This window comes from Lissotriton helveticus, chromosome 2_1 (assembly GCF_964261635.1).
Source record: "Lissotriton helveticus chromosome 2_1, aLisHel1.1, whole genome shotgun sequence".
Taxonomy (NCBI): Eukaryota; Metazoa; Chordata; class Amphibia; order Caudata; family Salamandridae; genus Lissotriton; species Lissotriton helveticus.
The window spans coordinates 1366922234-1366947448 of NC_136059.1; the positions used below are offsets into that span (position 1 = coordinate 1366922234).

A 25215-nucleotide genomic window follows, 5' to 3' on the forward strand; every position below is an offset into this window, starting at 1 on the left:
TGTGCAGACTTACATGTCTCCATTCCCTGGTGGAGCCTCCAACCTACACCAGGATTCACTAGTGTAAATTTACTACTCGTAATTTTTGACATGTAGGCAGATACCTCTGCTACTGTGATAAATGTCTTCTTTGGGAATGTACAAGGAAAATGTAAACACGTTTTTTAAACGTAAAAAAAATTACAAATATTTTAATGTAAAATATTAATTTGTAATAATTTACTTATTTTTTTAAACCTAGATATAATCAAACAAGTTACAGCACATCAGTGTTAATGTGTATTACGTAATTTAATAATAACATATGTATTTAATTAATTCATAAATAAAAGTTTTACAAATAATTGTAAAAATACCATCAACTGGACAATATTTATTTTCATTTAATATGTAATATATCCTACTAAAAGTTATGTATAGAACAAATGTAAATATTGTTTTATTTTAATATTTAAATGTTTCATAATTTAAAATTTAAAATAGGGTTATTATTAAAATGTATATTACTATAGTAATTATTTATTCAATATCCTTATATAAGTAGAAGTAATTTTATTTAGTTATTATTATTTCATATTCGGAGTTAATAACATTCTATCCCTCCATTAGTTCCTTTGGTTGTGTGTTGTAGTACCTCTGAGTTGCCTTGTGTGGTACTGGACTTACACCAAGGCTGCGCTTAAGTACAATAATTATACGCACACAAGGCGGAGACCTTTGCACAGAGAAGATAGGAATAGTGGAGGTCTCCGCAAGTGGGTTAGTGAATAGCATTTTGTAGTATGTGAGAAGTAGTACTACTTGACTTACTACTGAATGGAGTGTGTGAATAGGCCCGTATGTGTTATTGTGTCTATTAATATATATTTCATTATTCTTTTCTGCAGGGAAATTCACTTTTGTTTATGCCAAATGTTCTAAAGGTATATTTGGAAAATGGACAGACCAAGGCTTTCAAATTTGAGAAGAAGACAACTGTTAAGGTGCGTTTTTTTACTCCTTGAATTTTGTGAAAGGCTATGTTAAGGTGAACATACTGTCAATACTTGAAGCTCAGTCTATAAGAACTTTATCTAATTTCAGTACAAATCAAAAATAAATAAGTTCATTACTTTAATAGCACTTCTACCCACTGGATAATAATCTTCTATGCCAATTTAGTGAACATTTATATGGAATTTAGAGTGACTTTTGAAATTACTCGCTCAAAGAATAGCTTCCAGTAGAACCTGCCAGACTCCATTCATGACTTCATTGTCAACCAGTAGAACTAAGATGTGTTATACTGCATTATGTGCTTTACATATAGTGGCTGTACGTCTTATAATAACTCAGCAGTTTCTCAGTAATCCCGCTGTTAGTTAGCTCTATTTTAGCAATCCTACTACCACAGCTGATTGATTCCTCTTGACCTTTTATTTGTTTCCTTGCATACATGTTAACTTAAGGATACTGCATTCCTGCTCTCATTTTCCATGTATTCCCTAATCCCCTGACTAATCTCCATCTTTTGACTAGAGGTGCCATTCACTGAGCCCTATCTCTTATGGTTCAAAAGTGCCCATTACCACTTTTTACGGATTCGATTTCGTCTGAACCATTTTCACTATCTCTTAGCTCATCCCCGTGGTGCACATAGAGGGCAGTGTCTCTTACCCTGTGGCTGCGATGGGAAGTCTCCACAGGATATAATTCACTTTTTAATGTTTTGTAGTTTTTATAAGGTCCCTAGAAAGTCTTTCATTATTCCTATTCTTAAGAAAGTCAGTTTTAGGCATGTTAGACCGGCTTTTATCTTTTTAAAATTGCTTTCAAGCAACTCAGTATTTTACACTACCAATAGGAAAGGCGTGTATCCCCTTCTTTCAATGTTATCAATCAATTATTGAATTTCTCAAAAAAAGTCAAGCCACAGGCCATTTTTTCAGTTCCAAAGAATTTTTGTTCGAAATGTATTAAAGAAAGAACATCATATAATGTCATTCATTCAATTTCATCAAATCTTTTCAGACAATTTCATCAAATCTTTTCAGCCTGGTTTCTTGGCCAGAATGGCATCCTCAAGTATTTCTGTAATGTAGGCAGTAGAAGGTGATGAGAGAGAACAACAGTGCGGCTAAGATGACTTTCTGCATTCATCTGCCTCTAAACCAGGGACATGGTGGTGGAAATAGAAGTTTGGCAGGAGGAGGCTACCCCCTTCTCCCTTCAAATGTTATATAAAGACCTACATCTCTCATGCTGACTTGATTCCTTCCAGCCCTAATCCGCCTCCTGCGCCACCAAAGACCTTGAAAGTAATTGTAGAGATCGCCACCCATGTGATGACTGGTTATCACCAGACATGGAACAATCCCTGGAATTCCGAGGAGACTGCCAATTGTGTACAACAATCCCATTAGATATTTCACTCATGACTGGGGATAGCATGCAACTAGGGTGTGGAAGGGATGTAAACTCTTAGATTGCTCTTACCCCCAGCAGAGGTAGGAATCATTGGAAGCCCTGTACCTTTACCTGGGCCATAGTGAACCCAAAGAGGTCAAGAGTATATCCTTGATTTCAAGAAACATAATGAAGGGAACAGGGAAGGCTTTGCCATCTTTAAGCTCCTCACCTCTCCAGAGCTTTCCCTTACCCTCAATGCCATGGTTAAAACCGGACAGTGAGTACTGGTGATATGCTGGGGATCTGCAGGTAGCAGCAGTGGATCCACCAGTGCCTTCATCACCCTCTAGCCACCAACAGACTTGCAAATACTTTAGAGGTTTATCGGGTCTGAGTCAGCACCGCCGACTTGTCTGCACTTGGACTCCAAGTTAGATGTACATTGGTTCTGAATTTATTTCTTCAGTTGATCATTAGCACTCAACAATTCTGTAATCTGCATTTACAAAACTACTTTGGCATGAGAATCCGGCTTAGGTGGAGACCCAACATACACCGTCAATGCTGACCTAAATCTAATACCCCTTAAGATATTGGGTTGGGGTATAGGGAGAGAGGGTGAAGGATGTGTGGGTTAATGGCCTAAATCAAGTACACTATCCTCACATCCTTTCTTCACTCCCTTCTGGAGTCAGAGATGCCACTAATAATAGGGTCATGTTGTCTTTGTTTTGACTTTCCCTAATAGCCTTTCTGTTCTTTGTTTTCCCCTATTGGAATTTTTTAATTTTTTCTTATTACTGTATTGAATTTTACATTTTTTACACTGTCTCTTCACCCATACCTATCTTAGTTGGAAATATGTTACATCATACATAGATTTGAGCTTGTAGAGATAACAATTGGATCTTATCTTGAGCACATACCCCTTGTGTTACCAAGAGTAGATTAGGTTGAAAAGGGGCATTAACAGTGGCAAATAGTGATGATATTGTTCATTTAGGACACTCAATAGAAAGATGGGGTCTCTTAGACTAGAGTCTTTGAGTACACAGGGCCTCACCTCACCCATGAAATGCAAGGCATTACTAAACTAGCTCAGCAAGAAAGAATTCAGTATATTTTCAAAAGAGGCACATATGCTACATATTGACACACATCACTTGAAATAACACTGTCTTTCCATGTAATGTCACTCGCATGCCCTGATAAAGCCCAAGGGTATGGCGATATATTTCTTTGCCGCAACTTAGGATGTGGAAGACAGTCAATATATTTGATGGAAAAGGTAGGGATCAGGGAATATGGGGTAAGTTAGGTGGCCAGTTGCCTAATGGACCCAATGACAACAGGTGAAAACCTGACCTGTTCCCAGAAGTAAAACGTTTTGTGAGTGGCATGCTTACATCAGGCTATGTCTACAACACCACATTGTACCCCTCATGTTATCACACTTCAATCTAGTTTTGCACTCAGTTTGGTAACAGGTATATACCCCTAGTTTTGTTGTTTGGGATGCCAGGAACTTGTAGGTGTCTGGCAATGTGATAGACAGCAAGATCACATATGTTTTCAGTTCTAGAATCAACATTTTCTTGTACTGAAGGGTTTCATTCCAAGAGTAATATCTTGTGATATAGGAGCACACGTTTCGTCTGAACATGGAGCATCCTCCAAAATAAACTACACCTAGGCACATTCCTGGACTCAACTCAAATGAAGTATATTGCGGAATTCATTCAACATTATTTTGATGTGAATACAGAGTATCTTGGAACACAGTCTGGGATGCAGCTGCAAAAGCGATATGGTAACTCAGACCACACACTTTAGTCATACACATCAGCAAAGGAACCTTGAATTAGAGAAGCGGTTTCTCAACTTTGTGAACAAACACAAATCGGACTGCTCGTGCAGAATATAGAGAGTGTTAACACATATTACTCCATCCTGTATAGTTCACAGGCTGTGACTCTGTAGACCAGGAAGAATTGTTGGCTGAGGTGCATTTTCCCAAGCTAGAGTCTGCTAAAATTAAATAATTAGATGCATCAGGGGGGCCTGGCTTGGCCGGCTGCAAGATGGCCGCACTCTAAGTTGGCTCTGCCAGACAAGCTCTTCTATCCGAAATAATCCTGCTGGCATCGCAACTTTCTCCGCACTACTCCAACGGTTCCTGACTCGGGGGAGCATCGCGCACCTAACTGTTCCACTTTGGTGCTTCCACGTGCCCCCCCGGCTGAGATCCCTGCCTCGTGGCTGGCGCTGGGCTCCTGCGCCATGAGGCCTTTCCCGCCTCCGTCGGAGCTGTTGTTGTCTGCGGGGCCCCTCTGTGGCGGAGCTAACGCAGAGGACTGGACACTGATCGTTGTGGTGAGTCATGCTGTCACTGGGGGTGTCCCCGGTGGGGCTGGGGGCCGTTCGTTGTGCGGCCTGGTCTGGTGGCGCCGCGGCCTAGCTATGGCCTAGCGTTCGTTCCCGGCCTTGCGTAGTTGCAGCGCTACCTCGGCTGGGCTGTGGGAGCGGCGTACCCACCAAGCTCCCCCTTCTGGTGCGTCCCCCTTGGTGTGTGCCGGCCGCTGCGCCCTGCCCTACCCCTGCTGCTCGGCGCTGTGGGGGCCGCCTGCCGTTGTGGCCTAGCTATGGCCTAGCGTTCGTTCCCGGCCTTGCGTAGGTGCGGCGCTGCCTCGGCTGGGCTGTGGGAGCGGCGTTCCCCCCACGCTCCCCCTGCTGGTGCTTCCCCCTTGGTGTGTGCCGGCCGCAGCGCCCTGCCATACCCCTGCTGCTATCGCTGTGGGGGCCGCATGCCATTGCGGCCGTGCCGCCCTTGGCGCCTCTTTATCTGTGCTGTGCTGAGGCCCACCTGTGACTTCTGGCCCCCAGCTCCATGGCCTACTCCTGGGTGTGCGCTTATCCCGACCTGCTCCCCGACCTGCGCTTATCCTGGGCTCGTACCTGATGTGGATTCGGCTGCCCGGGACGCGCCTGGCTGATCTGGTTACACCTCGGCACTCTGCCTCTACACTGTGTGGGCCCTCTCCTCTGGGCGAACCTCCCTGGCTGCTGGCTCCCTCCCGGGCGGACTTCTAGACCCTGCAGGGCCTGGCGGTGGCCGCTGGGCCCCTCTTCACCCGCTTCTGTTCGAGCTCTCCCGAGTGCCTTGGTCAATGCCACACAGCCCGCTGGTGTATCCCTGGGCCCCCCTAATACAGCTGCCCGTGGCCGGCTGGGTGCCCTCCTCCAGCCTAGAACTGGGGCGTGACACCCCCCACGGTGTGCCACTCGCTCCTTAGCTGCTCCCTTGGACTGAGCGCTGTTCCCTCTGACCCAGCAGAGCGTCCTGGTTTGTGGTGTCTGCCTTGGCCCTGGTGCCTCCTGTATGCTGATCTGGCCTGGGGTGCCCCACACCACGTTGTGCCCCAGTCTTCCTCCTCTCCTCTCCTGCTGGTGGCGGCTGGGCAAAGGACTGTTCTGCAGGATCCTTTCATCCATCTCTGGCTGCCAACTGTGCTCCGTGCTGTGCTCGGGGGGACGCGTCCGCAGGCCTGTTGGAGCTGTCTCCCTCCGGTTTCCTGGACTGTGCTCCTCCCCCTCCCCCCGAGCCGAGATGCGACCTTAAGGCGATAATGCTTGAAGTTAAATCGACCGTCACGGCATCGCTTCCCAGTTTGATCAACTATCCGCTCGCCTCGACTCCGTGAAGGCTCGTGTTGATTCCCACGACAACAGACTTCTCTATGTGGAATCCAGGGTGTCAGACGCTGAGGACGCGTCTACCCAGGACAGGCAAAAGTTACTCTAGATCATGGGTACTCACAAACTTTCTCTTGGGGGCCAAATTTACAGTGTGGTTTGTGTCCGAGCGCTGCACCAGTGGGGGCAGGGTCAGTGGGGGAGGGGGCGAGGCTAGAGCAACAAAAAAAAAACTGACCATGAGGTGATCACTGGTCCCTCAGCGGTAACGTCTTCGTCCACTGAGCCACCACCCGGCAGACACGGCATACCACATCTCTCCTCTCTCTCTCTCTCTCTCTCTCTCTCTCTCTCTCTCTCTCTCTCTCTCTCTCTCTCTCTCTCTCTCGCATTTGTCTCCTCCCTCTGTCTTCCTTACCTCTCTCACTCTTCCTCCCTCTCCCTTTCCCTCCCTCACTCTCCCTCTCCCTCCCTTTCCCTCCCTTTCCTTCCCTCCCTCTCCCTCACTCTCCCTCTCCCTCCCTTTCCCTCCCTCCCCCTCTGTCTCCCTCCCCCTCCCTTTCCCTCCCTCCCTCTCCCTCTGTCTCCCTTTCCCTCCCTAACTCTCCCTCCCTCTACCTCTTGTCTCCATTTCCCTCCCTCACTCACTCTCCCTCTCCCTCTCTTTCCCTCCCTCTCCATCCTCACTCTCCCTCTCCCTCCCTTTCCCTCCCTCACCCTCTGTCTCCCTCCCCCTCCCTCTCCCCCTCTCCCTCCCTCTGTCCTCCCTTTCCCTCCCTCAATCTTCCTCTGTCTCCCTTACCCTCCCTCATTCTGCCTCCCTTTCCCTCCCTCCCTCTCCCTCTCTTTCCCTCTCCCTCCCTCCCTTTCCCTCCCTCCCTTTCCCTCCCTCTGTCTCCCTCCCTCTCCCTCCCTCCCTCTCCCTTTCCCTCCCTCCCTTTCCCACTCCCTCCCTTTCCCTCCCTCCCTCTCCCTCCCTTTCCCTCCCTCCATCTCCCTCGGTCTCCCTCCCTTTCCCTCCCTCCCCTCTCCCTCCCTTTACCTCCCTCCCTCTCCCTCTGTCTCCCTCTGCCTCCCGCCCTCGTTCTCTGTCTCCCTTTCCCTCCCTCACTCTCCCTCTGTCTCCCTTTCCATCCCTCAATCTGCCTCCTTTCCCCCTCTCCCTCCCTTTCCCTCCCTCCCTCTCCCTCTGTCTCCCTTTACCTCCCTCCCTCCCTTTCCCTCCCTCCCTCTCTGTCTCCCTCCCCCTCTCCCTCCCTTTCCCTCCCTTTCCCTCCCTCACTCTCCCTCCCTGTTTCCCTTTCCCTCCCTCACTCTCCCTATGTCTCCCTTTCCCTCTCTCACTCTGTCTCCCTTTCCCTCCCCACTCGCCCTCACTTTGTCTCTGTCTCATTTTCCCTCCCTTTCCCTCACTCACTCTCCCTCCCTTTCCCTCCCTCCCTCTCCCTCTCTTCCCCTCTCCTTCCCTCCCTCCCTTTCCCTCCCTCCCTTTCCCTCCCTCTATCTCCCTCCCTCTCCCTCCCTCCCTCTCCCTTTCCCTCCCTCCCTTTCCCACTCCCTCCCTTTCCCTCCCTCCCTCTCCCTCCCTTTCCCTCCCTCCATCTCCCTCGGTCTCCCTCCCTTTCCCTCCCTCCCCTCTCCCTCCCTTTACCTCCCTCCCTCTCCCTCTGTCTCCCTCTGCCTCCCTCCCTCGTTCTCTGTCTCCCTTTCCCTCCCTCACTCTCCCTCTGTCTCCCTTTCCATCCCTCAATCTGCCTCCTTTTCCCCCTCTCCCTCCCTTTCCCTCCCTCCCTCTCCCTCTGTCTCCCTTTACCTCCCTCCCTCCCTTTCCCTCCCTCCCTCTATTTCTCCCTCCCCCTCTCCCTCCCTTTCCCTCCCTCACTCTCCATCCCTGTCTCCCTTTCCCTCCCTCACTCTCCCTATGTCTCCCTTTCCCTCCCTCACTCTGTCTCCCGCCCTCACTTTGTCTCTGTCTCCTTTCCCTCCCTTTCCCTCACTCACTCTCCTCCCTTTCCCTCCCTCCCTCTCCCTCTCTCTCCCTCCCTTTCCCCTCCCTCCCCTCTGTCTCCCTTCCCTCCCTCCTTCCCTTTCCCTCTGTCTCCCTTTCCCTCCCTCCCCCTCTCTCTCCCTCCCTTTCCCTCCCTCCCTCTCCCTCTGTCTCCCTCCCTGTCCCTCCCTCCCCGTCATCTCACCCTGCCTGTGTGTGCCCGGGCTGAGACAGCTTCCGGGCACACACACACAGAGCCGCACCTGAGCACTTCACAGGTCTTTAAAAGACCCTTCGTGTATTAATGAGGCTGTGTTGTATTTCACCTTTTAGCCCGCAGATCCACTCTGACTATGGCTGGCCCCCACAGAGCAGCAGAGTCTCCAAGTCACACTGGTAGACATCTGAAAGGTCCGCGGGCCGCCAGGGAAGGTTTGACGGGCCACTGGCGGCCCGCGGGCCTTACTATGAGTACCTGTGCTCTAGATGGATAAGATCTTGGCCGTAATTTGGGAGAAGAATGAAGATTTTTAGGCTCGCTCCCGCCGGAGTAACCTTCGCATCATGGGCCTTCCTGAGTCCACCAACATCTCCAAGATGGAAGACTTTGTTGAGCAACTCATCAAGGATCTCTGTGGGGACGTCCTATCCCAACTCTTCGTCGTGGAACAAGCCCATCGTTCCCTTGGCCCGCGTCCTAGTCCTGGTCTGCCTCCCCGCCCCATAGTGGCGAAGATCCTGAATTTCCGAGATCGCGATACTATTCTCCGGGCGGCACACGATAAGGGCACCATCACACACCAGGGCAACACCCTTTCCTTTTATCCGGACTATACTCTGATTGTTCAAGCCGCCAGGAGAGAGTTTTTGCCAGCCAAGCGCATCCTTCAGAAGCATGAGGTTTCATACTCTCTGGCCTTCCCGGCGAAGTTGAGGGTCCGACAGGGCTCCAAGACCCTTATCTTTCGTGATCCGAGGGAGGCCCTTGCTTTTGCTAAGAGACTTGAAAAAGAATCCAGATCCTCCCCTCCTAAGCCTCCACACGAAGCTGCCAACCGCCTAAGCGATAATGACAAATTGTGCGGATAATGTTTTTTCTTGTTTCATCTGAGGTCTGTCTTTGATGTCGCTGTTTTACCCAAGCTTGGCCACCCTGCTCCTCTGCAGGGGTGTCCGCCGAGTCCTGCCATGCCCCCACCGGGATGATTCCCATTGTTCACTTTATGTTGCCCCCTCCCAGTTGTGGGTCTCCTGGGTGGAGTGGGTGGTATTCTCAGCCTGATTTAGGGGTTGGTGTGGGTGCGGGGTGGTTGGGTTTCTTTTGGTTTGGGTTAGTGGGGGTGTTTGGGGGTGGGGAGTGGTTGGGATTGTGGGTTCCTCCTTGTTTGGTTTTTGACACTGCATTGTGCCCCCTGCACAGCACCGTCGCAAGTCTGCCTAAGTCCGTAATCTGCTTCGCTTGGACTTCTGCACAGCACACCGTCCTCCAATTTGTTTTGATTGTACTTAGCCGACACGTCCCACCACTGAACACGCTGCTCCACTGGTCTCTTCTTCCCCCTACAGGTTGCGCCTGCCTGTATTCTGGCATTTGGGGCGATCTAGCTGCTTGTATGAGCGCGTCTTTCTCTAGGCCGCACCCTCCACTTAGACGCCCACGCTCCTTTCCTGCGCTGCCCAGAAAGCTGCAACCCATTGAGCGCCTCTGTTTTTACTCACCTGTGCTACTCCCCACACCTGCTCTAGCTCACCACCGGTGGTCTCCCCTGCTCCATTCAAGCGTTTTGCTGGTCTGCGCTCCCTGCTGTCTGCTCCGCTTAGTGCTTCTCCCCGCCCTGGCCCCCTATGACTGACATATTCTGCTGGACTTGGAACGTCGGTGGCCTGAACGATTTCCGCATCTACAGCACCACAAAGTAGATATATGTCTCTTACAAGAGACGCACTTGCTGCCAGGTTCCGTCTCCAGACTCCAGTCCCGCTACTGGGGGGAATCCCACTCTTCCACATATTTGTCCTATGCCAGGGGAGTTTCCATTTTGCTGCGCCGTGGCCTTCCTTGGCAGACCTTCCGGGTTCTCCTCGATCCAGAGGGTGGGTATGTAATCCTCCATGGTCTGCTCCTAGCCCAGCCTGCCACGATCGCTGCAATATACGGCCCCAACTCCGATGACCCGGAATTTTTTAATCATGTTTGGCATCTCATCTCCTCCTGTGGCCCTGCGGCAGTGGTTTGGGGTGGTGATTTTAATGTTGCTCTCTCAGTGACCTTGGACGGCTCTGCCTCTTTCTCATCTCACCCGCGTGCATTTTCAGCTCTCAAGTCCATTTTAACCGATAACGCACTTTATGACGCTTGGCGCCATCTCCGACCTGCTGCCCATGAGGCACCTGCGTGGCAGGTGCAAGAGGCTGCTGGTCACGTTTCGACCTCTGGCTGACCTTGCCGGATGTCTTGTCCTGGCTCACTGACGAAAAGCACACAGCCCGCACCTTCTCCGATCACGCACCGGTCCAGATTCGTCGTTGGCTTCCTCTCTCCCAGCGGCGTGCCTTTACGTGGCGTCTTCCCCCAATGCCCTTCGGGACACTGTGTTCTGCTCGGATATTCACACAGCGATCACTAATTATTTTGAGCTCAACGCGGGTTCCGTCGATTCCGCTTGTACCTTATGGGATGGTTTCAAGACTGTTATCCGAGGTGAGTGTATTTCCAGACAGGCGTGCGTCCTTCGCAATATCCGCTCCACACTGGCAAGGCTTGAGGGGGAAATCAGGGATCTGGATGCCGCCCAGGCGGCGTGTCCCGACCCGGAAACGCTTGCGCTCCTACGTCAAAAGAACACCGAATTCTCGGATGAGGCCGGCCGTGAATTGTCCTTTCTTGGCAGAGAGAGTTGGGCGCGCCGCTTTGGTGAGGGAGACCGCCCGGGACGTACCCTTGCTAACCTTCTACGCCCACCACGCGCAGCCTTCTATATTACAGCCCTCAGTGATGGGGGTCTGGATAGGACCACCTCCCGGGATGATATTAAATCCCGCTTTATCAATTTTTATTCGCAACTCCATTTGGCCAGTAATACTCTGCACGGGAGGAGTTTGGTCAATATTTTGAGTCCATTCCCTTTGTCTGGCTTGAAGATTACCAGTGTAAATTTCTGGATGAGCCCTTTTCTAGGGAAGAAATATTTGCAGCCATAAACAGCCTCCCCGGTGACAAGGCCCCGGGTCTGGACGGCCTGTCCGCCTAGTTTTACAAATCATTCGCTGATATCCTGTAGCCGCATCTGCCGGCCATGTACAATGAGTCTTTTGACACCGGTCTATTCCCGCCATCGCTGCGCAAGGCTTTGATAACCCTGCTCCTTAAGCCTGATAAGCCTGTTGACCGTCGTGACTCCTACCGCCCACTTTCCCTTATTAACATAGACAACAACATTTTTGCGAAATTGATCGCCTCTCGCCTTCTCCTATTAATGCCCACCATCACCCTCCCTGATCAATCTGGCTTTATACCTGGGAGGGCAACCTCACATAATCTTCGTACCATCTTTTCTGTATTACATCAAATTAACCCCACCTTGCCGGCTGTGGCCGCCCTTCTTGACGCCACAAAGGCGTTCCACACTCTGAAATGGCCCTTCCTTTTTACATCCTACCACATATGGGTTTTAGCGACATCCTTCTGCGCAATATCAGACTCTTTTATACCAATCCGTCAGCGCGTCTCCACATTAATGGCCAGGTTTCTGATCCCATCTGCATCGCCCGCGGCACCCGTCAGGGGTGTCCATTATCGTCCATGTTTTTTGCCATCGCAATGGAGCCCCTGGCCGCTAGGCTACGTCAGCACCATACACACAGGGGCATCGGTTTCTCGTCTCGCTCCCTTCTTGTCTCCATGTACGCGGATGATGTCACCCTATATGTCCGCCATCCTCAGGATAACCTCAGCCCCTTGGTCCGGGAGATCATACGTTTTCGTGGGCTCTCGGGAATCCAGGTAAATTGAAGAAAGTCCGTTCTGTTTCCCCTGACCGACGCCGCTGTCCCCTTCTCATCTGACTTCCCATTTGAGTGGGAATCCGGCCCCACGCGCTACCTGGGCATCTGGCTTAGTAGGGATCTGGATGAGCTGTGGAGGGCAAACTTTGGGCGTGCGGTGGACTGGTTAGAATCAAGGATCCCCTCGTGGAGCCGACTACCGCTGTCTCTGGCTGGCTGGATCGCCATTGCCAAAATGGTGCTTCTTCCTAAATTCCTTTATCTCTTCTTGCATATACCTATCCCCCTTACCTCTCATTTCTTCTGCAAAATGCCCTCTCTAATCGTCTCGATTGTTTGGGCGGGTAAACAACCCAGGTTGGCATACGATATCCTCACTCTCCCTATGTCTGCCAGTGGGATGGGCGCGTCTGATTTTTGTATCTACGCCCTATGTGCCCAGGCCCGCTTTAAGCATTTTTGGATTCACCCCACCCCCTATCAGCCGCACATCGCGGTTGAGACTGCCTTGGCTTCCCCCTGGCCTCTGTCAACTGCACTGTTTGCGCCCGCGGTACGTCCCAGGGCGGAGGTTGATACGGTTGAGACGCTGCTTTGAGCTTGGTCTTGCCTGCGCCGGCACTATGGCCTTTCCCTTCTCTCCGCTAACACCATGCCAATTGTGAATCACCCCGATTTCCCTGCGCTTCAGTCGTCCAGCATGTCCCAACATGCGTCGCGCTCGGGTCTCAGGACCGTGGCAGATCTTTACCCAGAGAACTCCTTTTACTCTCTTCCCGATTCCCCAGGGCTGCAAGATACACTGCTATTTTATCAGCTGCGCGCCACTTGCCGGAAACTGCACCCTACCTTCCCCCGGCCCCCCCCTACCCTTCCAGCTCTGGACGTTATATACTCCTCCTCCTTGCTGCACAAGTTAGTTACCAAGCTTTATGCTTTTTCCCTGGCGTCTGCCCACATATCCTCTGATCGTGCACCGAAGGCGTGGAGTGTAGACCTGGGTGCGGATATATCAGAGGCCTACTGGCTTTATTGTTGTAATCAAACCAAAAAGCTGTCCCCGAATTATCGGCTCCGCCTAATCCACTTCAAGTACTTGCACAGGCTGTACCACACCCCTGTGCAGCTCCATGGGCTTGGGCTTATCCCTGGGGATAACTGTCTGCGCTGTGCTGCCCCTGCCGCGGACTTCGCCCACTTGGCGTGGCTCTGCCCTAAGGTTTCCGAGTTCTGGCTGGCGGTGTGCTCCACCATCTCCGACATCACTGGCGCTGTCGTACAACCTGACCCTCCCCTGTGCCTCCTGGGCTTTATCAAGTTCTGCCCTGATGCCTCTCGCAGCCTACTTTCAATGCTACTGGTACTCGCCAGGCATAGGGTGGCCATGTGCTGGGGGCGAAAACCAGCTCCCAAGGTTGAGAGTTGGCTGGAGGATGCCTCTCAGTGCCAGACTCTCCTGTCAGAGTTCTGGAGCTTAATGCCTGCCAGATCTGGCCCTGTTGACATTTGGGCCCCATTGGTCTCCTACCTTCTCTCCTGTTCCCACCCTAGCGGCGCTTCCTCTCCCGCGCTCCCCACCGGCCCTGGGTCCTCGGCGGCCGCCTGTGTTTGTCTGTGACGGCCCTTCACCCCTTTCCACCAGCACCCCTGTTGCTTCAGATTCCCCACTAATAACGCTTTCTCATGTGGGCTTCCTCCTCTGGGGGCTGAGACCCTGATACTGTGGAGCTGTCTCTTTACATTCCTGATTTACCATGTTGCTGTGAATGTAACCTGATTATAATTTACCACATGACTTGTAATGTATCTTGTTCCTACGTGCGATGGTGCTGCATGGTGTATTGTATTGTGCCTGATGAGTCTTTATTCTTTAATAAAGGTTTTTGACAATTAAAAAAATAATAATAATAATAATAATAATAATTAGATGCATCCATAAGCCTCTTCTTAGAAGGCCTACTGCAACATCTTTGTTGACCCTTTCAAAAGACTAACTATTCAAAACATCAATACTGTGGCATAGCATCAGATTGGAACATCAGAAGGCCATCCGGTTTGCAACTACCTATTGTGCTTCTTGACTCACCCTGATGAGGAGCTCATTCAATATTCACTGCTCCTCCAGCTGGAGGTCCCCATAATGCCTTAGGTGAGGCTTATTTGCATAAATGTCCCATTCTTATGTTGGCTCAGGATGGTAGCGGCACCACCAATATCAGAAACATATTAGGGGGTTGCAGAAGTGTAGTAAATCTCCCCCTCAGACATATTTCAAAGTGACCCTATGTTTGCGGGATCAAAGAAACTATGATTTCTCAAGGATTCCCATCAGTGTTTTGTGCCTCTTAGGGGTTAGTTAAGTGGTTGCATTTTATATGGTCTGAGGGTGTACAAAAAAGACACAGACATGTTATGTTCAATGACAATGCTCGATTGTTTGTATAATAAATACAGTTATTTTTTATCAATGTTGAAATACTTTATTGACATTAATGATTGCAATAAACATGGTTATTGATTACAGTGAAATTATGATGATTTTTAATACATGGTATATTTGTCTTTTTATATGATGAACCTTTTTTTTCGTTTTCTTCATGTCCTTATTTGCCTCCTAAAAACCGTTTGGCCAACGTTTCCACCACTGGGTGTCCCAAACCTCATTTACTGGGAAAAGGAAAAAGGAAAGGGGGACTCGCTCTTTTATTTGCAACTAAAACGCCCTTGGATAGCGAGATCCATCCTCCCCTATTTCCAATATACACCAAACTACACAAGCTTCACTGCTTGATGAAGCATGGAGCCAGCCGAGGTGGCGAGAGGCTTAATCATTGGACCCTAGATCTTAATTCTTACTTATTGCTCACACCAGTGTAAGAAGGGAGCCCAATATTCATACCTCTTCTTCCCCTTATCTGAGATGTCTAACATGGCCACATTATTCACAGCTTTTAGCCAATCAGCACAACTTGGAGGAGTCTGTGATACCCATTGTTTGCAGATCTCTCTATGCGCCAAAAGTATGGCATAAAAATCAGTTTAGCAGAATCGTTGCTAGCTGTAGTTTGCAAATCCAATCTCCCAAAAATAACCAATAAGACGCTTACCTTGACTTGTAAGTTCAAAACAATAGTTAACACATTACTCAGAGCCTCCCAGAATGGCAGAATCTTTGGACAGTATACAAACATGTGCAAGTCGTCTTCCTTCTTACTGCCACACTTTGGGCACACCACATCACCCCGAGACCCAAATTTAGATAACCTTTGGGGGGTCCAGTAAGCCATATGAATGGTAAAGAGATGATTCCTTCTCAGGGATGCAGATTTGACTACTTTGTATAACATAGACATAGATACTTGCCATCGGTCTTCCAGCGTAGTCTCCGGCAAGCATCCTTCCCAAAGATCTTGTGGAAGGGTTAAAGCCCTGTCCTCCATCTCCACCATAAACCAGTACTACATCGTAGTTTCTTTCTTTGGTATGACCCCGACAACAATTTCTCCTCAAATTCATTGGGTTCTCCTATTTATCTATTTTTCGCTTGATACCAACTTTGTATTTGCAAAAAACATAAATCTTGAAATGTCTTGGACCGTTTCCTGTACACAAGATTCCCAGGTAATCAGGTCGCCGTCCTTGAGTAATTGTTTCCGTCTCAATATACCAGCTTCTTTCAATGGCAGTGCCGAGACGTCTTTTGTCCATTCCGGAGAGCCCGTAGCTTCCCATATAGGGGCTAAATAGCTAAAATTAGGCAGTTTTGTGACCTTTCTAATCTTATACCATGTCTCAGCCACATCCCTTAAAATCTTCAACCTATATATTTTTTAAATATTTAGGGTGTGCATATTTAGACATAAAGCTGCAGTCTGCTCCTTTCTCTTTCTTTAACATCACCGCAAACATTTTACCAATCCCGTATTTGTAGGACTATTCAGTAACATTCTGCCATTCTTCAATAAGAAAACTCAGGAATAAAGAAGAAGATCTGGCAAAGCTAAACCCCCTTTCAACAGCCTCTTTCTAAGTTTCTTCCAAGATATCCGTGCTCCTTTGGCTGCCCAAATAAAAGTGCTAATTTGCCCTTCATCTTAACGAACCACTCTTTCTTAAATGGCAGAGGGATTGAGTCGAAAAAGAAAGTAAACTTTGGCAGATTTATCATTTTACGAGATTAACTCGACCAAACAATGTTAACGGCACATGTGCCCAACTCTTTAGCCAGCCTGTTACTTCTTTCCTCACTTTGTCAAAGTTTTCTTTGGTCAATATTGAGATATCATGGGTAATTTTAACACTAAGGTATCTCATTTCCTGCTTACACTTTGTCTCTCCAACCTCTGTATGCCAGGCCATAACTTCAGTTTTCTCCTTGTTTATATCATATCCTGAAACTTTGCCAAAATCTGTTGTTAAAGTTAGTACTGAACTCAGGGATTCGTTCAAGTTAGTCGTAAAAATTCAAATATCATCTGCATATAGTCCTACTTTCTTGCTTCAGCCATTAAAATCAAAAGGGTAGATGTTGGAATTATTCCTAATTTTCCTGGCCAACGGTTCAATGTACGAATCAAACAACAAAGGCGACAGGGGGCAACCCTGTCTTGTACCCCTTGTAATCTGGACTGCTTTTGTCAGTCCCCCATTGACCAGAATCCTAGCTTCGGGTGCAGAATATATTCCCCTCCGAATTTTACAAAAATTAGGGCCCAGATTGAAAGATTTGACCACTGCCTGCAAATAAACCCAATTCACCTGATAAAATGCCTTGGCAGCATCCAGGGCCATGACTGCGAAGGGAGGCTCATATGTAGAGGCCAAGTCACTAGACTCTATATGTGCGTATGTAAGCCTTTTAACGATCTGCCTCTAATGAACCCCTTCTGTTCCTCATGTACCAATTGTGACATAACCCCATTCAATCTTTCAGCTAGAACTTTTGCAAAAAGCTTATAGTCTTAATTTAGCAGTGATATAGGCCTATACGCATCACACTTTTTAGGGCATTTTCCTGGTTTGGGTATTGGCCTCTTTCCGGGATTCCGGCATTACCACATCTGTCAGGAATATTGCGTTAAACAGATCGCATAATACGGGGCTTGATACACTAGCTAGTGCTTTATAAACTTCATGAGGAAGACTATCTGGTTCCGGTGCCCTCCTTTCTTGCCCTCCCCAATTGCCTCTTCCACCTCTCTGCATTTTATCTTATCATTCAGCCGTTCCCTCTTTTCAACTGATATGGGGTTGAATTGCTCTTGACCTAGCCACGTCAGTACTTCTTCTTCTGTCTGGCGAAGAGCCGGCGGAGTGTGAGGAGTGCAGGGCGAGTGCTGAGGTTTGGACGTCAGATAAGGAAAGAGCTCCTGCAAAAGACGCTAAGCGTAGGGAGAAAAGTAAAAGTAAAAGCGAAAAAAGAGAAAGCCCTTGAGGGGGCTGCAGGCATTTCGGGTCCCAGGGGAATATCAAGATACACTCTTAGGAGCGCAAAGAAGGAGAGTGGTGGAAGAGCCCTAGAGTTATTTAATCCTGTTTTAGTAGACAAGGAGGGTGAAACAAGATTTTAAAGAATCCCATCTCTGACCATAAGATTAAGGTTACTCCCTCGCTCAGGACATATTTTACGGTCTTGCCAAAAACTCTAATTTTGGGCGCAGCAAAGGGAGGTCCTGAAGAGTTAAATACAAATCCAGAAGGAGTGAGTGAGAGGATGGAGCAGACGGATATGGGCGACTGGTCCAGACATTTGAGTCCGAACCGTTATCAGGTTTTGGCGATGTAGATACTAGGACTAAATCAACAGATTTGGCAGATTTAGGCATTAGTGAGAAAGTGGCTGAAAAAGAAGCTGAAAGAGAGGCCGGGGGGAGTCAGGGTAATGCGGAGAGGGGAGACCAATCTGACCAGTCTGTCAGCGCACTTCTTACTACCCTCACACTTGAAATAAAGAGCAGATTTGAAACCTCAGAGTCCAATCAGAAAGAGATCAGAGCTGCCTGTGAAATTCTGGAAGAAAAAATTGATGATTTAATTAACAGAACATCGACGTTAAAAGGTGAGATCAAAGGCCTCAAAGAGACGGTCAAAGCTAATACAGTTGAAATTGAGAGTCTGAAAGCACGGGAGAAAGAACAGCAGGAGAGGGTCGAAAGGCTAGAGAACTTTCAAAGGAGGAATGACTTAAAGATCTTAAAAATTCCAGAGGGCAAAGAAGGAGATGATATTAAAACCTTTATAGTACAGCTAATTAACAGAGAAATGCAGCTGGAGGAAACCGAAGAAGAGATCGCAAGAGACATTAAAATGATTCATATGAACCCTTACAGACTTAACAGAATTCGAACTAAACCAAGGAGAATCTTAGTTAATTTTTAAACCTACTCACTAAGGATAAGATCCTGGCCAAGGCATTGAGAAAAAAAACGTAGAACAGAGTAAACCCTAAGTAAGATTCTATGTTATGGTGTAAACCACGTATCTTATAAAACCCTACTTAGGAGCCAATTACAATCTCATCCGGGAAGCATTTCAACCGAATCAGTTCCGGAATGCTTTCTGGACGACTCGAATCAGGAGAGTCCAGCCGAGCGATTTGGATGCATCCGGATGCTTCCGGATACAAATCAGTCAGACTCGTATTGACTTCAATGGGAGCCTGTGTTCCGAAGAAGAACACAGGCTCCCATTGAAGAAAGGGGTGGGTGGGGAAAATCGTGCACCCTGTGGCCCAAATCAAAAGGCCCCAGGAGAAGTGGGGGCTGCTACAGGCCCCTAACACAGATTCCGGGGGCTGTTTCGTTCTGGAGAAACCAATTCGGAACTGCTGTCCGAATCTGTCATCGTAATCGCTCGCTTGGAAACCAAATTCATAGAGCTGTACAATTCGGCTCTGAAAGATCCAACCTGTTCAAATGCCTTTCCAAACTGATTCGGTCAGCCCTAATGGTTTCCGGGCATCGTAATCAGTCATTCGGAACTGGGTACGATTGGGTTGGAAACAAGGGCCCTGTGTCGGATTCGGCAAACACGAATCCGATTTGGAACAATTCCGAGCTGGATCGCAATCAACCCCTTAGTATTTGTGCCTTCAAAACATCATAGATTTTGTTAACTCAGTTCAGCCTCAATGGGACCTTGTTTCCAAACAGAGCACCTTGCATTTGATCTTTTTTGGGGTTTTTTCTAAACTTCTTTTTATTGATTTTTGCACATATATCAAACATCAGTAGCATCATAAACATTGGGTAGTACATTTTGGTCAAGTCTACATCCATATTATACATAGCATGAGAATTCCATACAGAACCTATCGGAGCATGTCACAGTTCAGCTGAAAGTCAAGAGGCAACTAAGAGTGTCGCAGGTCAAAGTACATAATCTCATTCCCAGCATACCTAGACATCCCATCATTTCCTTGGCTTACCATGCAAATATAATAAGATAATCCACACTGCCATGCAGCCCACATGTGTCTCATCAGACATCTCCCCCCTGTCTGGTGTTAAATCTTTCCCGATTTCCTGTATTCCTCAGACCTGCTAGTACATAAGTGTGTCTGTTAGCTTGCGGTGAGGCACGTGGGTGCACCAATAGGTAACAAGTCAATGGGGCCCATATGTCCCTGGGCCGAGAAGCGCTCAGCAGCAATTCAGCGTATGTGGCTAGTCATCAATACAATCCTTAAATTAAATTTTGGTGCCCGTCCTCTTCCCCAGCGGCAAGCCACCTGTCTTTAAGCCATGAGAAGCGCGAGAGCGACATATTTGCGATGTACCGCCTGTAGTGATTTAACATAGCCAAGCAGGGCCATCAATGGGGTGGGTTCCACACGTGTATTTATCATTAATGTCAAAGCATCAAAGACTTGCCCCCAATATTCATTCACCCATGGGCATTCCCACGCCAAATGTAGAAAACCTGCTCCAGGTGCATGACATCTGTCACACCTGTCCAAGTCTCTTAGGTGGTATCCGTGCAGCCGGACTGGAGTGTAATACACTCTATGTATGAACTTGTAGTGTATGATGCGGAGTCTGCTACTGGCCGAAACCCGTTCTGTTTGTATGCAACAATGCTCCACCTGATCCTCTGTCAGGTCATACCCCAGTTCCTCACCCCAGCGAGCATGAGATATTGTGGTTGGCAGTTCTCTCTGCGTGTGCACTGCCCGATAAATCAAGGAGACAAGACGTTTAGCCGTCACGCTCTTTAGTATCAGCTGCAGTGGCACTAAAATCTGTTGTTCACTGGGAAGTCCGGGGTGAGAGATTGGATCCCCTGCCTAAGGCGAATATAGGGAAAAAGGTGAAGTGGGGTGTGCTGCAGTCCCTGCAATACTTGCTCAGCAGTGCGAAAAAGGCCATCCTGATATAGGTCCCCCCATGTGCGGATGAGGGTGCGCTCTCTAAAATTGTGAAATAGTGCTTCTTGAAGAAGGGGCCTGTTTGGATGATAAGTGAGAGGCAATAATGGAGAGTATAAGAAGGAGGCGTGCAGCATGCGTCCTGTGCGTTGCCATGCTGCAATCGTACATGTAAGGGTAGTCGGCATCCCTTCTCTAGCACCTACCCGCTCCTATATTACGCCGTCAATGGGAATGGGGTGTGCCAGTCAATGCTCCGCCGCAACCTGTGGCATGTATCGTGGCTGTGCCACCCAGAGCCAAGCATAATGGGCCTGCGCACTAATGTAATAAAGTTCAAAATTCGGTATCCCGAACCATCTTTGTGAATACAGCCTAATAAGGACGTTCCATTGCAGTCTTGGCTGTTTGCCTCCCTATACAAGTCGTGTCAGTTCCGACCGAAGTGTCTTAAAAAAAAAGTCCCTGGATAATACGGAATATTTAAAAAGAGATAGAACAGTTGAGGAAGTACCACCATTTTAATTAAGGATGCTCTTCCCGCCATGGAAAGGAGCAACGCAATCCAGCGGGTAACACATTACGCTATACGGGTTATAACCATGCCATAATTTAACCTCATATGTTCCTCTTTATTCCTAGTGATACATATTCCTAAGTATCGTAATTCCTCATCGCACCACTCTAAGGGATAATCCAGGGGGAAACGAGACGTTGCACTTGTCAGTGGGAAAATACTCGACTTCCCCCAGTTAATCTGGATTCCTGATAGTTTCCAAAAGACTAGACATTTTCTGAGGATCGGGTTCAGATTCTGCTGCGTATCTCGGATGTACAAAGTTATATCATCGGCATATAATGATATAAGTATCTGCCGCATATTGCAACTTACTGCCTTCTCTTTATGGTTCTGTCGCTGTTTCTCCGCTAACGGTTCTACTGTTGCACAAGAGTTTTATTATTCCCCTCCTGCGAGGCGAAAATATCACCCAGGCAAAACCTGACCTGTTATACTTGCAATTACTTACTGATCAACATATTTGTTTATATGCTGCCTGTTTTTTAGCCGGAGCATTTAAATGAATGGTTTCACTGGACACTTGAGTGCCAAGTCTGTGACCCCCAGCTGCTGGAACCGCTCCACAAGCAGAGTCGGGGAGTTGGTATCAAAAGCTGCAGATAGGTCAAAAAGGACCAACACCGCAGCCTCCCCAGCATCCACCACGGATGTTATTAACTGCAGATACTAATGCTGTCTCATTTAAAATGTCTTGACAAGCGATGCACAGTTAAATGCACCACCAAGCACATTGGTAAAAAAAAAGGACAATCTTCACTTCAAAGGTCTCTTCAAAGGGTGCAGGGGCTTCTTCTCCCAAAAATCTTTGAAGTTACCATAAAACAATACATTTAGAAAGCACTTTTTGAAACAACCATTTGTTCTTTATGTCTGAAAACATATATTTTAGAAACATGTGCAGAGAACCTTAGGTCATATGTACAAATCATTTTTGCAATTGAAAAGGACCCAATCGGGCAATTTCCTACCACAAAAACGCTTTTACCTGCATTTGTACAAAACACAAATTGCATTTCAGCAAATTTGTGTTTGCGATTCAGTATTTGGAAAGGTCGTGTTCAGGGCGACCCTTCCAAATCCCGAATCTGAACGGAATATATGAATTTTGTGTGACCGAATTACGGTTGCAAAACATTTAGGGCCTTATTACGAATTTGGCGGTGCGGGAAAAGGGCAGTTCACTACCTCACCGCTCCCGCACCGCCAAACCCAAATGCTGCCCGCCCGCCAGATTACGATACAAATCATTGTCTGGTGGGCAGGCAACGTGGCGGACCCGCGGCCGTGCAGTAAAAAGGCTCAATGAGCCTTTAGTACTGCTCCGCTGTGAGACTGCCACAGTGTGTTCCAGCACGGCATGGACTGGAAAGTCCATGCAGTGCTGGAACTGGGCGGGTGAGTGCACACAGGAGGGCACAACATGTTCCCCCCCTGCATGCAGCTACCTGCATTGGGCAAGGAGGGCCATGTAGGCCCCCTTTGTTTCCTCACTGACAGCTTTTACATGGCGGTGCAGGCTGCCATCTAAGGCTGGCGAAGGGGAAACCCAAAATATGCATGGCGTTGTCACAGCAGCACCGCCATCGTATTTTGGACCCCTGACCACCGCACCACTAACAGGAAAAGCAGTTTCTTAGCAGTTGTGGTGGTCATAGGGATGCCCAACCGCCAAACTTATAATGCAGCGGTCGTACCCCTGTTGCAGTGGTGGCTGGAACGCCATTGCAGCGTCCCCATGAGTCTGGTGGTCCATGGAACGCCAGGCTCGTAATAAGGCCCTTAGATTTCATAGTCTCCCTGTAGGAGGTGGTACCCATTACCCTCCCAAGGGACCCCTTCCCCTTTGAAAATGTAAAAGAAAATATTTTTTAAGAGCGGGCAGTGGTCCCACGAACCACCGCCTACTCTTAAAAAATTAAGCTTCAAAGTTACATTTTTTCTTTTTAAATGCATCCCATTTTCCTTTAAGGAAAACAGGCTTCCTTTAAAAAAAAATATTGTTTTATTAAAAAGCAATCACAGGCATGGTGGTCTGCTGACCGCAGCAGGCCACCATCCCTGTGATGGCTGCGATTTCTAATGGGTCGCAAATTTCAACCTACCTCATGAATACGTATAAGGTAGATCTATTTACGATCCACTATGAATTGCTAAGCAATGAGTTTCATACATTAGGAATACCGATTTCCTAACTACGATTCAGATAGAATTGCAATTAGGAAATTGGTATTCCTAATATTTGTACATTTGGCCCCTAGTCTTTTGCCACAAAAGAGGTATCCAACTACTCTGACATATTTCCAAAAATGAATAATAGCCACAAATCTCATGAGACTGATAAAGAGAAACCTGAAATGTGTGCCATTTCCAGGGTCATGTAAATAGGCAACCTTTCAGAATATATCAAGGAGTAAATGTGCAGGTAATCAGTTCATTGTGTCATTATTTTACTACTTATAATACTTTAAAATACATTTTCAGCCTATAATGTCATTGTAACTGCAGCCCCTTAATCTGAAATGCATTACTGTGCCCCTGCACGTATCCTCTTTCCCGCAGAGCGTGTGCCTCTGGTCCACCTTCTTATGGTACTCCTTGTAACTTGCTAAGATTCTGTACACTAGCCTACATTCATCTTTTGTAGTCTTCATTCTTTTTCTATAGTGCATGTACACCCTTACTGTTTGTCTCTCAATCCTCTTCCCCCCATTTTTTTTCTTCAATTTCTTCTCCTTTTTCTTCCATCATTCTTCTTCTACCTTTATTGCTTGTATCTCAACCGTGTTCCCCCACTTCTTCCTCCTCTTCTTCATTGTATTCTTCTTCTCCCTCTTCATTCGTTCTTCTTCCATCCTTTTCCACCCTTGCTGTGTGTCTCTCAGTCCTCCTCCTCTCTCTCTTGCTGTGTATGTACTCGATTATACTTGTACTCTACTGCTGTATACCCTAGTTTGCAGCTTCCACTGTTCATATCCTGCATTCCTCCACCATGTTTGTGGCTCCCTGCATATTGCCTGTGTGATAATGCCTCCCTCCTCCAGGTAGATACACTGATATTTCTTTCTTCTTCCCATTCCTTCTAGTTTCTGTACTGATTCAACTCTGTCCTCCATCCATCTGCTTCTGATGTTGCCTTCCTCCTTCATTCTCCTTCTTTTGCTGTGCAGTACTTTTGATGCTTGTGCCACATTCCTCTTTTCATGACTACCTTTCCATATCTCTCATGGAAGGTTTTCACTTACTGCTTCACCTTTGTACGCACGTGCTGGCAGCTTACTTACCAAGTTGCTGCATGCCAGTTTACATACCAAGTTGCTGCAGGCCATCTTACTTACCAAGTTGCAGCATGCCACATGTGCCGACTCGAGACAGTCCAGAACGTTTAAGCGACTGCACTTTGTACTCTGTGACTTGTAGGTCCACACTTACAATGAAGGAAGAATCAATCCCCAACATGCAACCTTTTGTAGTTTGCAGTGATTATCACATTTTCTACGTTATTTCATTCAAATACAGTGTAGGAGTTTTATTGCTAATTGTTCTTCTGATATTGCCCCCTTCCTGCTCACATATTTTAATGTTAGCTACAGTTATCTCCCGTCTGTGTAGTCTTGATTCCACCTCATGATTCTTTCATCCACCATCAGACACCCTCTTCTTCTTAAGCTCAGTCTTGTTAGTTTTTTTTCAACATTGTGTTATCCTTTTGTCAATGTTTTTCCATCTTTCTATTCCTTTTTGTCTCTCCCTTTTGTATTTTTCTCTCTCTTGATCTGGTTCAAAGTCTAATGAGGAAAAATAAATGCAAGTCCCAAAATATGGGTGCCAGTGGGCCCCACCTGCAACCACTGGCTCAAATTAGGCATGGAACACTAGGAGAAAGTAGATCAGAAGTTACTCCTTGCAAGCAGAAACAGCGTGAGCACTGTGAGTTCACCCCTTTTTCTCTAGTGTCATTTAAGGGAGCATTAGCTCCTTTACCAGTCCATATCCTGAGGGGCTGTAAAAGTGTCCCCATGGTCCAGAGGAAGTCCCACATCTTCTTCAGCTGATAGGAGGTGCAGCATACTGCAGAACAGATAAAACATGTTTGGTTTGTACTCCAACTTAGACAGGCGTTAACCCATTTGAAACCACAAACGTAGACCAACAGCACAGAAAGCCTATAGTGGTTTGGATAAAAAGAAGTACAGAATC

At 47.7% G+C, this 25215-nt stretch overlaps 1 protein-coding gene across 2 annotated transcripts in view; it reads left to right on the forward strand.

The window, feature by feature from the left end:
* Nucleotides 1-25215, forward strand: part of FRMPD1 (FERM and PDZ domain containing 1) — a 1188014-nt gene that overhangs the window by 785907 nt on the left and 376892 nt on the right. For both annotated transcript variants that reach the window (XM_078676303.1, XM_078676304.1), the window contains exon 7: nt 888-983. In XM_078676303.1, coding sequence (XP_078532429.1) covers nt 888-983 — 96 coding nt within the window. The remainder of the gene's footprint in view (nt 1-887; nt 984-25215) is intronic.